At 37.8% G+C, this 20,949-nt stretch overlaps 2 protein-coding genes across 2 annotated transcripts; both read right to left on the bottom strand.

Annotated features, from left to right (window-relative positions):
• Positions 1 to 2,282: 2,282 nt before the first annotated feature.
• Positions 2,283 to 4,732, bottom strand: LOC115924162 (the record flags this gene model as incomplete). Its single annotated transcript, XM_030986014.1, has 2 exons — positions 2,283 to 4,010; positions 4,468 to 4,732. Coding segments are annotated over 2 exons (642 nt in total), but the record flags the coding sequence as incomplete, so codon positions are not given.
• A 199-nt stretch (positions 4,733 to 4,931) lies between these two features.
• On the bottom strand, positions 4,932 to 11,401 carry LOC100890943. The gene is made up of 6 exons (XM_030986015.1): positions 10,630 to 11,401; positions 7,917 to 8,038; positions 6,994 to 7,386; positions 5,901 to 6,261; positions 5,144 to 5,493; positions 4,932 to 4,967 (listed from the first exon to the last, which is right to left on the bottom strand). The coding sequence occupies exons 1-6, from the start codon at positions 10,934 to 10,936 to the stop codon at positions 4,932 to 4,934; spliced, it is 1,569 nt and encodes a 522-aa protein (XP_030841875.1). The 5' UTR covers positions 10,937 to 11,401.
• Between the last annotated feature and the right edge of the window lie 9,548 nt (positions 11,402 to 20,949).

Below are 20,949 nucleotides of genomic sequence, written 5' to 3' on the forward strand. Positions count from 1 at the left end.
TGGAATTTTTCTTTTTTCATAATCAGATATTCATATTTTACTCTTAAAAGTTAAAGACTTAATAAATAGCTATATCTTACGTTAGGGCCTAACACCATGGGCGTCAATCCTGGGGGGGGGGGGGGACGGGGGGACACGTCCCCCCCACGAATTTTCAGGTGGCGAAATGTCCCCCCCCCCCCCCCCCATGATTCGGGGTTAAAATCTTCTTTTTTTTTCTTTCTTCCTCTCTTTCTCTCTTGTGTTGAGAAAAATCAAGCCAAATCAGGCGATCAGATTTTATGAATAAAACTAGAAGCGTCATTAATATTACATTCACATTACCGGAAGTTCAAACATTGGTTTACGATGAAAATCCTTTCACCAACTGAAAAAATCAAATTAATCCCTTGTATCTTCCCAACTTTAAGGCTGATTGTTCAATGGAAACGACAAATTCAACTATCTACCCCCTCCCGTTGCGTTCTTGTTCCTGTTAGTTGAACTTAAGACTGTTTTCTTTTTAATTGGGCAAAAATTAAGCCTAAAATCAAGCCATCTATCCATCAATTTAAACAAAAATCTTCAACTTCTGAGGGGGCCACACCCCCTGCGTTTTACTGTTTTCTTTTTAATTTGGCAAAAAGTATGCACCAAATCGAGCCATCTATCCATTAATTTAAAAAAAATCTTCAACTTCTGAGGGGGCTCAGACACCCCTGCGTTCTTGTTCCTTGTTAGTTGAACTTAAGACTGTTTTCTTTTTAATTTGGCAAAAAGTATGGCCCAAATCAAGCCATCTATCCATCAATTTAAAAAAAAAAGATTCAACTTCTGAGGGGGGGCACATCCCCCCTCAAACACCCCTGCGTTCTACTGTTTTCTTTTTAATTTGGCAAAAAGTATGGCCAAATCAAGCCATCCATCAATTTAAAAAAAAAAGATTCAACTTCTGAGGGGGGCACATCCCCCCTCAGACACCCCCTGCGTTCTACTGTTTTCTTTTTAATTTGGTAAAATGTATGCCCAAAATCAAGCTATCTATCCATCAATTTAAAAAAAAATCTTCAACTTCTGAGGGGGCTCAGACACCCCTGCGTTCTTGTTTCTCGTTAGTTGAACTTAAGTCTGTTTTCTTTTTAATTTGGCAAAAAGTATGGCCCAAATCAAGCCATCTATCCATCAATTTAAAAAAAAAAGATTCAACTTCTGAGGGGGGCACATCCCCCCTCAGACACCCCTGCGTTCTACTGTTTTCTTTTTAATTTGACAAAAAGTATGCCCCAAATCAAGCCATCTATCCATCAATTTAAACAAAAATCTTCAACTTCTGAGGGGGCTCAGACACCCCTGCGTTCTTGTTTCTCGTTAGTTGAACTTAAGTCTTTTTTCTTTTTAATTTGGCAAAAAGTATGGCCCAAATCAAGCCATCTATCCATCAATTAAAAAAAAAAGATTCAACTCAGACACCCCCTGCGTTCTACTGTTTTCTTTTTAATTTGACAAAAAGTATGCCCCAAATCAAGCCATCTATCCGTCAATTTAAACAAAAATCTTCAACTTCTGAGGGGGGCACACCCCACCCCCCTTAGACACCCCCTGCGTTCTACTGTTTTTTTTCTAATGTGCAAAAAGAATACACCAAATTGAGCCATTTATGCATCAATTAAAAAAGTATCCAACTTCTGAGGGGGCACATCCCCTCAGACACCACCCCCCTGCGTGGCGAGCCCATTCGCCCCCCCCCCTTACAAATTAACCTGGTGCCGCCCTGTCTGAACTTGTGTCCCCCCCCCCCCCCCACGGTCTGATTTGGATTGACGCCCATGCCTAGCACACGGGTCTAGCATAGTATTCAAAGCAGAGAAGTGAGCTGACGAATCGCCTTTTTTTTTTTGGAGGGAGCTGCCTCACAAAAATTCTACAAAAAAAGAATTATTAAAGGCGTTGGTTTCAAGTTTTTGTATATTTACGCAGCCCCCACCCCCACCCCCCCCCCTCCTCTATACGCATCAAAATAAAAGGGGCACTTATCAGAGGTAGAAATGGGAAGGGGCACTTTAAAAAGTGAATAGGGGCACTTTTCCTATGTAATAGGGGCACTTGTCAAAGTAAAAGGGGCATTTTTCCTATGTAAAAAGGGGCACCGCCTCTGGCGAAGTCTAGTTGAGACCCTTGTATGTAGTGCAAGTTTGTATTCATGTATTCAAGATCTTCGGTCTTGTGGCGTAGTTACATGGGGCATGGATGTCAAAAAAAGGAAAAGAGAATATGGAAAAATAAAAACCTGAAGTTATTTTTTAAAGAGATAAATTGGTATTAAATAAATTGTATAGCACAGCAGAAAGGGACTGAGTACTCTGAGTGAGACCCATCCAATCTGTCTCGATACTCATTAATTACCAATTTTACCATGCATGCCTGTTATACTGTCTACGATCCGTGTTCAGTTCAAACCATTGTGACAAATTGGTATTGCCTATTGGCAGATTGGTCAAAATTCTCAGTGCCAGGGCTGCAAATAAGAGTCTCAAGCAAGGTTCAATTCAATTCAATTCAGTCTTTATTTCCAATCCATTCAAATAGTAACAAAACAAAGTAATAAAAGGAGATGAACAAAAAACTTAAAAGCTTAACGTAAGACATAAGAGAAACGTATATAAATATGGATTTGAAATACTGATAGTTACTACAAGAATATAAAGTAGAATAGGTATTCTATTTTATAAGATAAATGATTGGAAAAAGGTATTGAAAGCTCAATGTAAACTTGTAATATTGCACATACGAAGATATTGCAATAATAAATATTGTATTTAAAAAGTTAGAATAATTACAAATGTAGTACTATTGCTGATATTTATATATATTAAAGACTTTTTTAAAAAATGTTTAAAAAAAAAGTAAAATCATAATTGGAAAACATGATTTTCTATACCTGTATACATTTATTAAAATTAAAATAATCTTTAAAAAATGTTTCATATGGTTTTATACAAATATCATTAAACTGAATATTTAAATCACTCAATTTCAAACTATTTAATAATTTTGTGCCTCTGTGGCACAATAACTGTCTTGCTTCATTGTTCAAATAAATCCAATGATGAGACTTGTTAGAGGACCTAGTATTTTTAAATCTCAAATGGGCAACCCATGATAATTTCAAGGTTCAAAATTCAAAATATTGAATATTTGCTAATATTGCTAATATCTGCTAAAATAACTAGCATAATTAAATATTGTTAATTTATGACAATAGTTAAGTAATGTAATAGTAGTTAGATCAAGACAATGCCCAACTTTGATTTCTTACATACATGTACGAATCCACATACTCATAATTAACAGGTATATGTTCAACTTTTAATTATTGAAGAGTGTTACGCTTCAGTGACCATTTAGAATCAAAATGTCGCAGTGTTACGGTAAAAACTGATAAAAGAGAAAAGAACATGTTTTTATGATGCAAATCATGCTCGTCTCCCTCAGGCCTATCATAATCAAGTATCATAGCAAAAATAATCTTTTGTATTAATGAATAATATCAATTAAAAGTATGTCACAGAGTTACAGTGACTGTTTGGTATGCACTCTATGTACATGTATAATACAAGTGTGTGTAATACAGGTTTAATGCCAATCAACGTTTTTCTATGGTGCTTGCCCATATGTGCGAGCACAGACACTAAGAAGCTCAGGCGTGGTCATGTCTCCAGTCCTGTGGCACTCCCACGCTCTAAAAACGCGGGCTTGTAGTGTCCTTGTCATCTGCCGTTGCCTCCTGGTGATGAGGTGTCTATTCACCAGCCTGACGGTCATGTCCACCAGCTGGGCCTCTCTGAAGAGCAGTGCTGCCAGCTGGTACGGCCCCATGCTCTTCCCCCCAGCCCTAACTGTGAGGCGATGATTGTACCCTTCGGCACAGTTGTTTGTCCTGATTGACCTGCCGTAGACATTCCAAGCCCCAACAGGCCACGTACGCCCATTTATCCATGTAGTCTCTACATAGGCAAAGAGCTGGAAGATATAAAGTTAACAACAAATTAATAAATAAAACTGTTATTGATGAGTATAAAATGGTTTGCCTTCAAGTAATACAATAAAAAAAAAATCCAATGAAACATTCTATGACAATTGATAATTTGTAAAATTTGATTCCTCTAGTTCCTCTTTTGAAATAAAAGTATATTAATATCAAGGGCAAATTATATCAATAACTTCAAAATATGGTCATATACATGGGGTGCTATTAGTAGATACATTTGTTTTTGTCATCAAAATAATGAGGAAAATAATTTGAAAATATACATGTGCAGGTGAATTAATGCCTAATATTTGTTTCTCATTTTTAATTTATGTTCTCAGTGATTTCAATCTTTTCAGTTCTTATAGTGCATATTTTAGATAATAATTCAAGCAGCAATGAGTACCGTAAATTGTAAATATACCATGTGTAACAAATTTGTCCTTGTATCATGTACATACAAGCATATATTGTTATTCTACAGGTTATATCGGTATGCACATTTACCTCATCAAGTGGTGGCGTACTGCTCTGTTGCCGAAGCAGTTGGAATGCTGGCACCACTTCGTTTAGTGGCAGGAATGGCAGAGCCATGACCTTCTGGAGTAGCGTCCTTGTGGCATCATCCGTTGTGTACGCTGCTGTCAGACCAACAGCCTGTACTCTCCGAAAGACGGCTTGCTTCCAGTGAAAGTTACAGCCCACCAATCGTGCCTGAAATGAAAATTGTGAAGACAAGATTTAAAGTGAGAAGAGAAAATGTATAGTGTATTACTGTAATGGAAAACATTTACATTTTTCATCCTTCAGGGAAATATGAGTTTGAAACGAAATTTCAATCTTGATTGGAATTTGTCTGCAGTAAATGCATCAAAATTATTTAGAATTGGCAATAAGATGCACTTGAATCCTGACCCTGGCAAATTTAATTGACCCTAGCTGGCAATAAACAGACTTGTTCCTGATTAGAAGATGGGTGAATGTTCACCATATGTCAAATAAATGTATACAACACAGGTATTGTATGAACATGAAAGTGTCCTTGAACCATGGAGTAGTATATACATGTTTGTACAGAAATTTGTAATATTTTATGTACATTAATGACTCCTTATAGTACAATATTTTTTTAATTACCTGTGGGAATATCCGTGGAAGAACCTTCCAGAGAGCTGCCTCAAAATCTACCATGATTTCTTCCACAGCAGCTGGTCCTGGCAGTGCATCCCGTAGCTCTTGCATGGCCTCCCTGTATGCACCACTCCTCTTGCTCGACATCAGGATGTAAGCGAGGGCAACTTGCTTGATGGAAGCTCCAACTTCGTAGTAAGCGTGCACCACCAGCAATTGATAGAATGGGAGCCTGACCACTTTAAATGTACCATCTACAAACCAGGTCTGTGCCTGCCTCAGCAGCTGCAGCTGTTGAGGGGTAGCATAAATGAGACTCCTGTGGCCTCCACGGGTTACATCTGCAACCAGGAAATCTGTAAGTTGTGAAAAGAGCAAGAAAGAAGGGAATATAAATATTATTATTTAATAATATAGAACAAAAATATTTTCTTGTGAACGTATGATGGACCAACTGATATTAAAAAAAAAAAAAAAAATCAAAAAAAAAAGATCAGATATAATTGTGAATATGATCTAGCTTAGCACAGGTAGGTACTGACTCGTGCTCTTGCTTTATTTAACCTGATATGAACAATTTTGTTGCCCTTATTCTTATATTTTATAACCAATAAAATTCTATTGGATTTGTAATGAAATTCCATTGGATTTGTATGTTTAATAGTTATCACTATCGTTTATAAAAGTTCATTACTTCACACCATGAATTTTCATTTCCTTTTTGGCAAGCGTATCATTTTTATTATTTTTTTTTATTTCTTACCATCGGGCAGGAAGTTTTCGTTGAGGTCGAAATCCAGCGTTCTTGGCTCTTTCGGTCTGTCAGCTTCCCTGACCCGATTGGCCATCCTTTTCAGTGTCGCTGTCCGTGCAGGGTAGGTCAGACCACGCTGGAGCAGGACGCCCTCAGCTATCTCCATGCCTCCAGCCAGTGGCTGCCTCTTGGCCTGGATCTTGAGCTCTTTGTGCAGCAGCCTTCGATGTACCTCAGCATGTTTAGGAGGGTGGATGTGGCGATGGAGACCAGGCGTGTAGACCATCCCTTGCTGGATCACGGTCGAGGAGCACTTTACCTCACTGTTCCTGACAGAGCACCTATGATTTGAAAGAGACATAGTGAGAATTCGTTTTTATTTGCATTATGACTTAAGACATGTATTACATTTTTCCTCATTTCGTAAAGAAGTGAAACGCCCCTGGCGGTCTCGCCTGCATTACGAAGTAGCTTTCATGAAAAGCTGAAAGTTTGAACAAGATGATATTAAATCTGACAAAGTTTAAACAAAATTTGACAAAGTAAAGTTAAATAATAGTAACAGTTTTTTGTATAGTGTCCGTCAGATCTGACGCTCTACAAAGTTTGTCAAAAAAATAATTGTAATATATAATAAGCTTAGGAAGATGTTATGGATGGATTGAGTCCCCGAACATAATTTATTAAAACAACTCTGAGTCTCAAACAGTTGAAATAAAATAAAAATTTATAAAAATGAAAAACAGTGTATATTGTTCAAAGTTAATCTTTTCTCTGTGTTAAGATCGTTCCTCTAATTTTTTAGCTTTTTAGCTTTTTTAAAATCTTCAAATATCATTAAATATATCTGCGCATTTATGCATGCAAGAGATAATTTAAGAGAATTATGTTTGATTTTACATCTTTTATTCATTATGTCAGCGAGCATTATCGAGGAAGGAAGTTCCATCTGTAACATCTCTGTGATAAAATAGATCCATATTTATATTTGTATGTCTTACCTCCAGACTGTTCTGTTGGCATTCGTCCTCTTTTCCACATAGCTGTAGCCATGACTGTCAAGAAGCAACTTTTTCCTTCGTTGGGAGCAACCCTATACAACCTGGTAGATGGTGGCCTGGTCGATGATCGACGAATCTTCATCGGACGAGAGAGACTGCTCGACGATTGATGACTGATCTGCTGAGTCGTTGGTGAAGTTTGGTGGCGGCCCTTCATCGGACGAAAGAGACTGCTCGACGATCAATGAGTCGTTGGTGGGGTTTGGTGGCGGCCCTTCATCGGACGAGAGTGACTGCTCGACGATCAATGAGTCGTTGGTGGGGTTTGGTGGCGGCCCTTCATCGGACGAGAGTGACTGCTCGACGATCAATGAGTCGTTGGTGGGGTTTGGTGGCGGCCCTTCATCGGACGAGAGAGACTGCTCGACGATCAATGAGTCGTTCGTGAGGTTTAGTGGCTCTATGGAAGACAGACGACTGCTTTCCCCAATGGGCTGTTGGGATAAACACATAAAGAAAAGAAAACACATTGACAGTTATGTTCCTACATTTCTATAGTTTTAAGCAAAATAAGTTACATATGATTATTCACCTGTGATTTATGTCCTCTTTTGAAAAGGACCTGAAGCAGTTGGTCCTCTGGTTGCTTACTTTCTTTAGCAGTGAGGTAAATTAACAACCAATAAACAAAATTTGTAATTCTAACCTGTATATCATAAGTTGGTTGTAGCTTCCTGGTCAACAGAATGAGTGTGCATGGGCAATTTTTTGTTGTTGGATGTATTTCTATTAAAATATATACCGGTATATTATGTTTTAAAGATTAAAGATAGATAGTCATGTCACGCCCTAAAAGGGCTCATTTTTTTTACCGGTATGTGGCGTCCTGCAGCCATTTTAATTTTAATGTAGCTTTGAATTCTAAAACAAGTTTTTTGTTTTTGGATTAAACTAATCACTTTGATATGAATGTAGATATAGGTCTACATGTACATATGAAAATCAATTGACATATTAGTATTACCTCAAATTGGGAAACAATGGAAGCAACTTCGTCATCTCTGTTCATCGCCTGTAAACTGCAACCTGAGCAAGTCCAGTCAATACCTTCCTTCATCGCTCCCCTGTACTGCTGAAGTGTAATACCTGTTAAAGATATGACATCAAATTATAATTCATTCATTTACCATTTTCCTGTTGGATCTCTAATGTAATTTGAACTTTTTATGTTTACCAGATTCCATGATCCATCTGCGATCCGATTTGGCAGAAAAAAAATATAGTATTTGAAATGAACATTCAAACCTGGAAAATCTTGTTATCCAAACTTCTGAATAGTTGTATGAATATATACCCTATTCCAACTGGGGGGGGGGGGGGGGGTTCAATTTCAGACCCCCCCCCCCAGCATTAAATTTGGATTACTGCGCAACCGCCCCTTATCACGATACGCCGTTGCATGAGCTTTTTCTTTGAAGTCCCGCGCATTTCGTTATTGACCTCTTGGCAACAACAGAGGGAGATACAAATTTTTGGTATGGGGTCCTGAATTTTGTTCAAATGAACATATTGGAAGCATATGCGATCCTAAAAAATTCAGTGATCGTTGTCACCATTGAAATTGAGTCAAAAGTTATGGAATTGTAAATAGTACGCTTTTTATGTTGTATACCTGCCTCTCAAGGTCAAGATATTAATTAAGCTATAAAACAATGTTTCTTGACTAAAATCGACTGATTAGCTATTTCTGTTTGGAAATTGTGTATCACAACTACGTATTCTGAGATTTTCATGGTCGCAGCTACCATTGTACGGACGAATCATTATCAAAATTTACCAGGAGCACCGCTAAATTTTTATATTCAATTTTTCTCGAAAGCAAAAGTGTTTTAGGGGCTAAATTTTCTAGTGCTTATAATATATCCACAGGAGCATCCAAATATATCCAAATTGTAAGGAATCACTATCCACCAAATTTTCAACATTTTCAAAAACTTTGTATTACCTTTAAAATCAGATAACCAATAGGAAAGTATAAAGAACTATAGAATTCAGAAAATCACCACACAAATTTCCAATCAGTTTGTGACGTCATTGCCTCACTATTTATCAATTGATTTATATATTATGATCCCTTTAATTTCCCTTTCTATTCCCCAAAACTTGATTTTCACACCCCTTTGCCCAGGTTGTATCATATTGAATGTATATTGTGTGATTTCACAGAAAAAAATTTAACATTGAAGAATTGATTCAATTTTCTGAATCATTGATTTGTATATTAATAATTTATCAATATATACATTTTCATAAGAAAATTACTCTATATTAGTGCATCCAACAAAAAGGTATTACCGGGACTATCAATATAACTTGAATGCTGGTGTGAGAAAATCATATTTTTTAGGGGGGAAATTCTAAATTTAAATTAACGATATAAATGGATAGTGAGGCAATGGTGTCATGGACTCATGAGTGAGTTGCCATTTTGTCTTGTGACTTTTAAATTTTTTCATGTCATTATAAATTCAAAACTTTTTTACTAGTTATCCGATTTTGGTCAAACTTTTTTTTGATAAGTTTTTCTGAATTTTCTGCTTCTATTGAAAGTAATTCATTTTTGGATTGGACTTGCCCTCTAATTGTATTCTATTTTTCGAACATTGAAGAATTGATTCAATTTTCTGAGTATTGTTTATTCACAATCATGGATTTGTATATTAATCGTTTATCAATATTCACATTTTCATGAGAAAATTACTCTATATTAGTGCATCCAACAAAAACATATTACCGGTAATGTCAATATAACTTGAATGCTGGTGTGAGAAAATCAGATTTTTTAGGAGGGAAATTGTAAATTTATATTATCGATATAAATGGATGAATAGTGAGGCAATGAAGTCACAGACTCATGAGTGAGTTGCAAATTTGTCTTGTGACTTTCAAACTTTTTCATGTCATCACAAATTCATAACTTTATTATTAGTTATCCGATTTTGGTCAAACTTTTTTTTTGATAGGTTTTTCTGATTTGTATGCTTCTATTGAAAGTAATTCATTTTTGGAGTGGACTTGCCCTCTAAGTGTATTCTATTTTTTTAACATTGAAGAATCGATTCAATTTTCTGAGTATTGTTTATTCTCAATCATGGATTTGTATATTACCGGTAATCGTTTATCAATATTCACATTTTCATAAGAAAATTACTCCATATTAGTGCATCCAACAAAAACACTTGCCCTCTAATTGTATTCTAATGATTAAACTGAATTGTTTTGGACGGTGGACTTGGCCGTTCACAACAACAGAGGGAAATGTAACATTCCGTAATAATAAGACACTATTATTCATTGAATGAGGTCAATGTAAAGAATTTAATAATAATCAAAGACAAATGTTGGTCCTTTTTCTTCTTGAGGGGGGGGGGGGGGGGGGGGGGGGGTTACAGTTACAACATTAACAAGAAAAGGAATTGATTAAGCTTCAGCAATGGAGCCAGAATTAACAACTCTTAATTGAACTAACAATTTTATGTAAACAATTATTTTTGGTTTTCAAGTGATTTTTTTTCTATTTGCAATTAGGCCTACGAATTTGTATTGGAGGAATATCTATCTCACTTTTACCATTCACAAGTTAACTACTCAAACTGTGTTTGGACTGACCATAATAACTAGTTATAAAGTTCAAAGAGGATAGGAAAAAGAGTAACTTTTATGATCCTCATCCTCACCTGTGTTGCATAACCGATGTTGCCATCTGGAACAGCTGTCGCATTCCAGAGCCTGTTGTCTCGGGCGAACCTCCCGTCCACACTGTAAACATGGGAACTCCTCCTCCTTCTCTTCCTGGCGTCGACGCGTGCGGGTAGTCACGGACATGATGATAATCGGATAAATAGGATGTTGCTCACGAGAATTCAAGATGTAAATCTGTGAATTAGGTTCATTGCTCTGTCCTTTTATCATGACGATGCGACTCCTCATAATCGTTACAGGTTGGGTGATGAAACAAAAGGCCATGATCATCCTGCGTCCCATCTCTTTCTTTGATGTGGAACAATACCAAGGATATCCATTACAATACCCATTACGCCCTATGATGCCGATCTTTGAATCGACGGTGCGCTGAACGCATTCAACTCTCACTCGCGGCGTTTTCTTTGAGTGATTAGGTGTCGATTACATTGTCATTGTTGAACATCAGATAGACTAATCTGGATATTAGGTACGGGGATTTCAAAAGGCAAATAAACTGTCACTTTTGAAGGAATCTGTCATTCAATTATCAATTTGATTGGTGTATTGTCGTAGAGCAGTTCTTTCAAGCATTTACGATGAAAATTAGACCTAGAACATTAAAACATATTAGTAAATAGTGTGCTATGTGAGGAAAGTATACTTATTTTCCACTTATATTAATCATAACATTATTTCCACTTATATTTGGGAAATATATCACTCTGAAAGCATATTATCCAATTCAATCAAAAAAGTGGATTTTAAAAAGCTGATAATTAAATACTGTATACGCTTGACTTTCATAGACTCTAAGCGGACCAAGTTATTGGATGTAGATTTCAAGATTTTATTGTCTATGTATATATAATACAGAAATTTGTATTTGGTGTAACATATACTATGTAAAACATAAGTCAAAAACATGGTGTCACGTGTGCTGAAAGCCAGAAGGGCGTCAAGACTCTATAAGAAAAGGTCTATGATGAGCAGGTTCGGTCCTCCAGCTTTCAGCACATAACATAACAAGACAGTTATATGACTGATATATAGCAATAATTTTAAATACAATTCTGAATCACATCATGATTAAATTCAGGTATTAATATAAATGTGAACATGAAAGTAGTAGGAGCAGCATCACAATAGAAATACGAGCAGAAAGAGAAAGAAAAAGAAAGCTCAAGCTCGAAGGACTGATAAATGAGAGATAAATATAGGGAGAATTGTTAATGGTTCAAAGGGAAAGGGGAGAGATAGAGAAGGAGAGGTGGCATAATATCCAATCAGATTATAATGCATGACAAAAATACATCGCCATAATAATGTAGAAAAAAACCAGCAGCAGAGCTATACAACGGATGTTTTTGACCCACATAAGGTGATAAGGTGGAAAACTTTCTAACCCAATCCCGACACCCTTATTATACTGGGTGGGTAGAGAAAAGGTTAACAAATAATCACAATCGCTATTAGCGCTATTTCGCTAACAGCTGAGATGTTTTATATATTTGTATTTTTAGTAGGCCTATATCCGAGGACAACTAAGGGAGATGTAACATTCCATAAAGAAGACACCATTTTGCATTTGATGAGGTCAATTGAAAGATTTTAATAAGAGGCAAAGACAAATAATAGACAATTTCTGCTTTCTTTTTTTTCGGGGGGGGGGGGAGTGAATATGAATCTTATAATTAAAATGAGGCGACAAACTAAAACAAAAATCACTATAAACACAAAATATTAGATGAGAAATTGAAAAGGAAATAGGTTGAACATAAGTATTCTCATTGCAACTTGAAATCTTTATTCGTTTTATCTTTCTTTTGTTTTACCACTCATTGTCCCAATGTTTCTTAAATGCGTCTTTAAACATTAAACAGAGGGCTACACAAAATAATTTGTTTATGAGATAATGAAAAACTGAGTCTCAAATGTGAAAAGAAAACATACAATTTAAATGACAAAATCATCTCTGTTTGACCAGGGATCAGGTTCACTAGGCAAATTGTTGTCGTCAAGCAGTTCTTGAAAACAGAATCAAAGTAACAAATAATGTGTTTTTACGGGATGGTGAATTAATGCCAATTATATTTATGTAAAATAGAACTGTTTGAAATCATAATATTCGATTTACTAGTATTTTGTAAGTTAATAGTTCCAATAATATTAATAATATGAGAATTTATATAGCGCCAATATCCGCCAGGCTCTGACGCTCATGGCGCTGCATATTACTATCACAAAAATATAACTTTCTTAACTAAAATAAAACTAAAACAACAAAAATTACTACGCTACACTGATATGATTAAATAGCAATGACGTTAGCTACGGGAATACGTGACCCCAATCGCAAAAAAGCGAAATTAATGGGATTAAATTATATAAAACAATTCTAAATAGTGAGGACACGACGTCACAAACCGATAACCAAATTGGCAATTTGTGTCGTGATTTTCATTGTTCCATAGTTTTACATAATTTTTTCAAAAATTCATAACTTTCTTATCAGTAATCCGATTTTGCTCAAACTTTTTTTGATTGGTTGTACGATTTTCTGCTTCTATTGAAAGTATGTCATTGAGTGGACTTGTACTTTAAGAATTTGTATATCATGATACTGATGACTGTGATGTTAGGTTTTAAAAATGAATTTTACTGAATTAGCTAAATGATCCCATATCGCTCAGGTCTACCATTTACCTGCCACTTAATTTGGCACGACACATTGTAAATCAGCAATCTGGGTGACGAAACAATAGGCTATGATCATCATCATCTCTTTCATTGACGTTGAACAATACCCTATACCAATCGCGCCCTTTTGATGCGACCGGTCATTCGCGGCGCCTTCTATGAGTGATTGGGTGGCGATCACACTTTATCAGATGAGAGACAATAGACCAATCTGGACATTAGCTCCCGGATTCGAAAAGGCTAGTAGACTGTCAAATTTAAAGAAACCTGTCAGTCACTTGGCAAATTGATTGATGTATAATAGTAGCTGCCGTCGAGCAGTTCGTGAATACATCCACAATGCGATAAGCATAGAATATAAAATAATCAAAGTAACAAAAAGTGTTTTATTCAGAATGGTGAAACTATACTGTTTCAACAGTACTGTTGACTTAAAGTAGAAATTGTTTCCAGTCATTTGTGAATTAGAACTATCTGAATTCATAAAACTTACTTGTATAAGTTAATATTTCAATTAAGATCAGTGGCGTAGGCAGAGGCGGTTCTCCCGGGGGTGGGGGGGGGGGCAGGGGGGCACAGTGCCCCCCACTTTTTCAGATACCCCAAAAGTGCCCCTTTTTACATAGGCAAAGTGCCCCTTTTATTTTGTAAGAAGTGCCCCTTTAACATAGGAAAAGTGCCCCTTTTACTTTGACAAGTGCCCCTATTACTTAGTAAACGTGCCCCTTCCCCATTTTCACCTCTGACGAGTGCCCTTTTAATTTTTGAAACGTGCCCCTTTTCCTTTGACATGTTCCCATTTTCCTTTGCAATAAGTGTCCATTTTCAATTCTCATAAATCTTGAAATTATCTTGAATAAGTGCCATTTTTAATCTCTAGTAAGTGCCTCTTTTCAGGTAGGAGAAGTGCCCCTTTTCACTTTTGATAAGTGCCCCCTTCACCTCTGATAATTGCCCTATTCCAAACTGAGAGGTGCTCCTTTTACTTTGACAACTGCCCCTTTTTTCCTTTGTAAGAAGTGCCCTTTCTCCTTTTAATAACTACCCCTTTTATAAACTCGGAAGAGCACACCTTTCATTTTAACATGTGCCCCTTTTCCTTATGATAAGTGCCCCCATTAAAAAGAGAGAGCTACTTCCTCTTCTCATAACTACCCCTTTCCCTTTCTAATAAGTGCCCCTTTTCCTTATGATAAGTGCCCCCATTAAAAAGAAAGAGCTCCCTCTCCTCATAACTGCCCGTTTTAAAAATCTGAACGGTGCCCCCTTCTCATTCAACAAATGCACATTTTCCTTTATTATAAGTGCCCCTTTTACATTTTCATGAGTGCCCCTTTTCATATCTGGTCAGTGTCCCTTTTCACCTCTGATAATTCCCCTTTTTAATAATGATACGTGCCCCTTTTCCTTTCTAATAAGGGACCTATCCCCTTTTCACCTCTTATAAATGCCCCTATCAAAATCTGATGGGTGCCCCTTTTCCGTCAACAAATGCCTATTTCCCATTTTCGTAAACGCCTCTTTTTCATCACTGGTAAATGCCTCGTTTCAGGTGAAAAAATGCCTCATTTTCACCTCTTATAATTATCCTTTGTACTTTGACACGTGCTCCTTTTCTTATCCCTTTCGATAATTGCCCCCTTTTCATGTAATCATTAAACGTGCCCCTTATTTAAAGCGACTAAGAGCAATTTCCCCCAAAGTTCACTCGCTGTGCTCGCTCGCATTTAAAGATGATATAATTATGTTACTTTTCAGTCTTCCGTAATGAGAATGTGCTTATAACCTCATGACGATTGGCTTTTTCCTCTTTATAAGATGTAATTTGAACAGCTCGTTAATATGGAAAAATCGTTTCTCTTTGATTTACAAATCTTCAAATGAAAATAAAATGAGAAATTTCCAATTTAAGTTCATTCACAGGAAAATTGCGACTGAATATTTGCTATGTAAAATGGGGATTCATGAATCTCCTGATTGTAATTTCTGTGAAACCTATCCACAAACCTTATTACATCTCTTTTTAAAGTGTGAGATTGTGTGTAAATTCTGGAACGAAATATTTTCTTGGCTTAAAGATAAACAATTTCGACAAAACATGTTCTCTGAGGAAGAAATTTGCTTTGGGACTTTAATGATTAATAATTTTTATTTAGTAAACACAGTTATACTCCATGCTAAATATTTCATTTTCTCTTGTAAGATACAGAACACGATTCCCAAGTTTCAGCCTTTCCTAGTTTCTGTTAGACATTTAGAAAGAACAGAACGTATTATTGCTTTCAAAAAGAATCGTCTCGAATTCCATGAGAAAAAATGGCAAGTGTTTAGAGACTGAAAAAGTAGGTGTTCATTTTTTTTTTAATCTCTCCTGTACTGAATGTTTGTTTTCTATATTTGCATATTTTATGATTGATTTAATTTTGATGTTTCATGCATGTAATTATTTTCTTGACATGTAAAACTTGTGAATTGTGAAATAAAGATGGAAAAAAAAAAAGAAAAAAAAAAGATGTAATTCTTCGCACTGCGACCTCACAGATCTTTAAAAATTTTCTAGCTCGCTTCGCTCGCTCGTAAATGCATATTCAGACATCACACCCAACTTTGCAGTATGATGCTTAAGCGATATCTTGCATGATGTATGAAGAGAAAAAAATAATGAAATCATCCCTAATAATGTAATCACAATGTAGGGGTATATACCAATGTCTAAAAAATGGTATATTTTTGCTTTGAGATTTCCCATTGTAGGTGACCTTTTTTTTTCTTCCAGAAAGTGCCCTTTTTTGTTGGTGCCCCCCCCCCCCCACTTTTGAAGTCGCTCGGCCGCCCCTGGACGTAGGTTATTAGGGGGCACCTATACCCCGTAGAATCGAGTGGAGGGTTAGAAAAGACAAACAGATTATGGGGGGAGGGGGGAGAGAATAGTTGACGTCCGGACCTTTATTTTTCCCGCAACATCTCCAGGGCCTTGGTAACGATTTTTTCAGCGGGGGCGCTCAGGGTCCTGGGAACGATTTTTTCACCGGAGCCGCTGAGATATATATATTGCGAAATTTTCGCAACGACTCAGCCAGCCGTTGAATAAGCGGGGGGGGGTAAGAGGACGTTTTTTTTTTTTTTTTGGTCCCAAAAATCTCGCAACGACTCAGCCAGCCGTTGAACCCAAAGTTCGCTCGCTGCGCTCGCTCGCATTTAAAGATGATATAATTATGTTACTTATCAAAGGTCTTTTCAGTCTTCCGTAATGAGAATGTGCTTATAACCTCATCACGATTGGCGTTTTCCTCTTTTTCGCTCGCATTTAAAGATGATATAATTATGTTACTTTTCAGTCTTCCGTAATGAGAATGTGCTTATAACCTCATCACGATTGGCTTTTTCCTCTTTATAAGATGTAATTCTTCGCACTGCGACCTCACAGATCTTTAAAATTTTTCTCGCTCGCTTCGCTCGCTCGTAAATGCATATTCAGACATCACACCCAACTGTGCAGTATGATGCTTAAGCGATATCTTGTATGATGTATGAAGAGAAAAAAATAATGAAATCATCCATAATAATGAAATCACTATGTAGGGGTATATACCAATGTCTAAAAAATGGTATATTTTCGCTTTGAGATTTCCCAATGTAGGTGACCTTTTTTTTCCTCCAGAAAGTGCCCTTTTTTTTTGGTGCCCCCCAACTTTTGAAGTCGCTCGGCCGCCCCTGGGCGTAGGTTATTAGGGGGCACCTATACCCCGTAGAATCGAGTGGAGGGTTAGAAAAGACAAACAGATTATGGGGGGAGGGGGGAGAGAATAGTTGACGTCCGGACCTTTATTTTTCCCGCAACATCTCCAGGGCCTTGGGAACGATTTTTTCACCGGGGGTGCTTAGGGTCCTGGGAACGATTTTTTCACCGGAGCCGCTGAGATATATATATTGCGCAATTTTCGCAACGACTCAGCCAGCCGTTGAATAAGCGGGGGGGGGGGGGGGGGGGGGGGGGGGGGTAAGAGGACATTTTTTATTTTTTTTGGTCCCCAAAATCTCGCAAAATATCTCCATAATTTGAAAATTTGGTCGATCGGTATTGGCGTGGGGTAAGGTCTGTCATTTTTGGTGACCAATTACCACAATTTTTTTATTTTTGTATAAAAAAAAATTTAAAAAACGCTTTGAGGGGTAATTTTATATGATTTTGCTGCAGCACCCCCGCTTCCCAGGGCCATGAACATCTCTCCATCATCCTCGGTCCCTTAAATTTGCAATTATTTCCGAGAAAGACTGATGCTCCATAATGATGCCGGTGCCCTATAGCTTCGCCACTGATGACGATCAAAGTTTGATATCTTGATTTTCATGGACTGTATCCTATAGTTATGAGTAATTCAGGTGTATTATACTTTGCCTTGATGATGAGAGGGATGGAGACGATGTTGATGAGAGATGCAGATGATGAGGGATGTTGACGATGCAGATAATGAGAGGGATGGAGACGATGTTGACGAGAGGGATGGAGATGATGTTTGTTGATGAGAGGGATGTTGGTGATGCAGTTGATTGGAGGGATGGAGACGATGTTGATGAGAGATGCAGATGATGAGAGGAATGAAGACGATCGATGTTGATGATATGAGGGATGGAGATAAGAGGGGTGTTGACGATGTTGATGAGAGATGCAGATTATGAGGGATGTTGACGATGCAGATGATGAGAGGGGTGGAGACGATGTTGACGAGAGGGATGGAGATAATGTTTGTTGATAAGAGATACAGATGATGAGAGGGTTGTTAGTGATGCAGTTGATTGGAGGGATGGAGACGATGTTGAAAGGAAATTGGGCACATATTGTTCAAAGGGTAATGAGAAGAGGAAGTGGCTCTTATTATAAAAAAAAAGAAACACATGTTAAAATATACGGGGCACTTATCAAAGACGAAAGGTGGTAATTATGAGAAGGGGAAAGGGGGCACATGTGAAAATATAAGGTACGCTTATCCGAGTTAAAATGGGGGGTAGTTATTAAAAGGGGTAGGGGCGCTTATTACAGAGGAAAAGGGGCATTTGTCAAAGTAAAAGAGGCACCTCTCAGATTTGAATAGGGCAATTATCAGAGGTGAAGAGGGCACTAATCAAAAGTGAAAAGAGGCACTTCTCGTACCTGAAAAGGGGTACTTACTAGAGATTGAAAAGGGCACTTATGAGAATGGAAATTGGACACTTATTTCAAAGGAAAAAGGGAACTTGTCGAAGGAAAAGGGGCACGTGTCCAAATAAAAGGGGCACTTATCAGAGTTGAAAAGGGGAAGAGGAACTTTTACAAATTAATAGGGGCACTTGTCAAAGTTAAAGGGGCACTATTCATATGTAAAAAGGGGCACTTTTTACAAAGTTAAAGGGGCACTTTTCGGGTGCTTGAAAAAGTGGAAGGCCATTGTGCCCCCCTGCCCCCCGGGAGGGCCGCCTCTGGCTGGTGTGCAGTACGTGTGTCGAGACAATACTGGTTGTTGACAAAGGAGCCACCCTCAATCAATCTTCCAAAATTCATAAACTCTCAGTTTTAATAATAATTTGAATACTAAGTCGATCAGTAGATTATAGAAACGCATGAAGCTTCCAGCCCAGAACATAAGTGTGCAAATATATTTGGGGAGGGCGGGGTCAATGATAGCCTATCCGAGCCCGAACAAAATATTAGGGGGGGGGCTCAAGATAACCGAGCCCAGCCAATATATTGGGGGGCTCAATGATATCTATATTAAGCCCCGCCAAAAATATTAGGGGGTGGGGCGCAATGAAATCTGAGACCCCCAATACTTTTATTGGGGGCTGTGCCCCCCCCCCCCCCCCAAGCCACCCCGGTTCCTAAGCCTATGCAACAGTCTATTATATAAGAATATAACTAAGCTGTAAGCATTTTCAGATCCAGTGTTGAATTGTCGTCAAGCTGAGGCGTATTGAGCCTCAGCTTGACGACAATTCAACACTGCATCTGAAAAAAAATATTGGGGGTCTCAGATATATTGGGGGGGGGGGGCTCAATGATATCTGAGCCCCTCACAAATATCGGGGGGCTCCGTGATCCTAGCCTTACCAAAAATAATTGGGGGTCTAATGATATCAGAGTCCCACCAAAATATTTGGGGGTCTCAATGATATCTGAGATCCACCAAATACATTTTGGGGGGGTAACTTTTAGGAGTAAAATATGATTATCTGATTATGAAAAAGAAAAATTCCATTCCTTTATTAATCGAATATTCTAGGTCTACTCTGAATGACTAATCTAGTATATGATAGATCTAGAGTCTAGGTCTAGTTTAAATCAAATTGGATATTCTACTCGGAATGAATAATGATAATACAGTAGATATAGATCTAGTTTGATTAGTTATACTCACACATCACTCGATCAAATTGGGCAGTACAATCATGCAATGCAGTGCAGCAGCCCGGCACGAGTCAGTGAATTCCCCCGCCGACCCGGCCGGCGGCGCTGTACGGCTAGCTGCACACTGAGCTGAGCTGCTGCGGTAGCACTAGGCAGTAGTCTGCTAATTTACGGCCAGGACGAAAGAATGTGAACAAACATCAACCATCTCGTCTAAAATGTACTATATTCGACTTCTCAATAATGAAATCTGTGTCAGGAATAAAAATAGACCTTCATACGAGATAAAAATGATATTTTTGCAGTGATTTACCGACAAAAACACTGCTCGAATTTCAGTGGTCCGAGTCGATACAACGCACATTTAATGTACGTGCGGCAATGCGATTTGCGAGCTGTGAGTAAATTGTCCGAAATGCCATTTTTTGGTCATTTTACCTAAAGAGAAGTTATAGATTGTCTTCAATAGTATCATTTAACACAATTACATTACAGATTGTGGTTGGAAATGGCATTATTAAGTCACAATGAGCACAAACATATACACATTGGTATCTCTCGATCGATTAAATTTGTCGGGACATCTCGCCCCAGTCTTTGAGGCCGGGGCGAGATGTCCCGTGGGGCGAGTTAGCCCGGATTCGATTCAACATAGCGAAGAGACAGTACGCATGCACGGTATTAGCGCAGCAAATATGAATATTCATGATATAGAGCGCTGTTCGTCCGAAGAAAACAAAATTCCTCCAAGCAGTTCCCCAAAGTTTACAGCCATGGATATACTTCCCTATGCCCTACCCTGGCTTTAGCTCTGGCAGCCGGTACCAGCAACATACTTTTAAAGTGATTCTTGGTCTCCCCTAGACAGAGAATTTCTGTCTCTTTCGTTTGTTAGCCACTTATTTGGGTAGGGTACGCTCCTCTCTTTAGAGACAGAATGTGCAAACATTGTGGCTAGATCTGGCCACAAAACTGCCCAAAATACTCAATTTAGCGGATGCATATCCGATGCATTTATACTCCAATATTTATGATTTTGGGTTAAACTACACCGTTTCCACTTACCAGGTTGATTGTACGATGCGTTTAAGGGTCTTTTTCCCAGATTTCCTTCGTCAAAATTGATCTCCGTGTTGAAATTCTTGCAGCCTTATTTTAAACTGTTACTGCGCATGAAGGAAGATGTCGTCATCCATTGACAGTAACAGTTTAAAATACGGCTGCAAATTTCAAG

This window comes from Strongylocentrotus purpuratus, unplaced genomic scaffold (assembly GCF_000002235.5).
Source record: "Strongylocentrotus purpuratus isolate Spur 01 unplaced genomic scaffold, Spur_5.0 spur5_scaffold_15, whole genome shotgun sequence".
Taxonomy (NCBI): domain Eukaryota; kingdom Metazoa; phylum Echinodermata; class Echinoidea; order Camarodonta; family Strongylocentrotidae; genus Strongylocentrotus; species Strongylocentrotus purpuratus.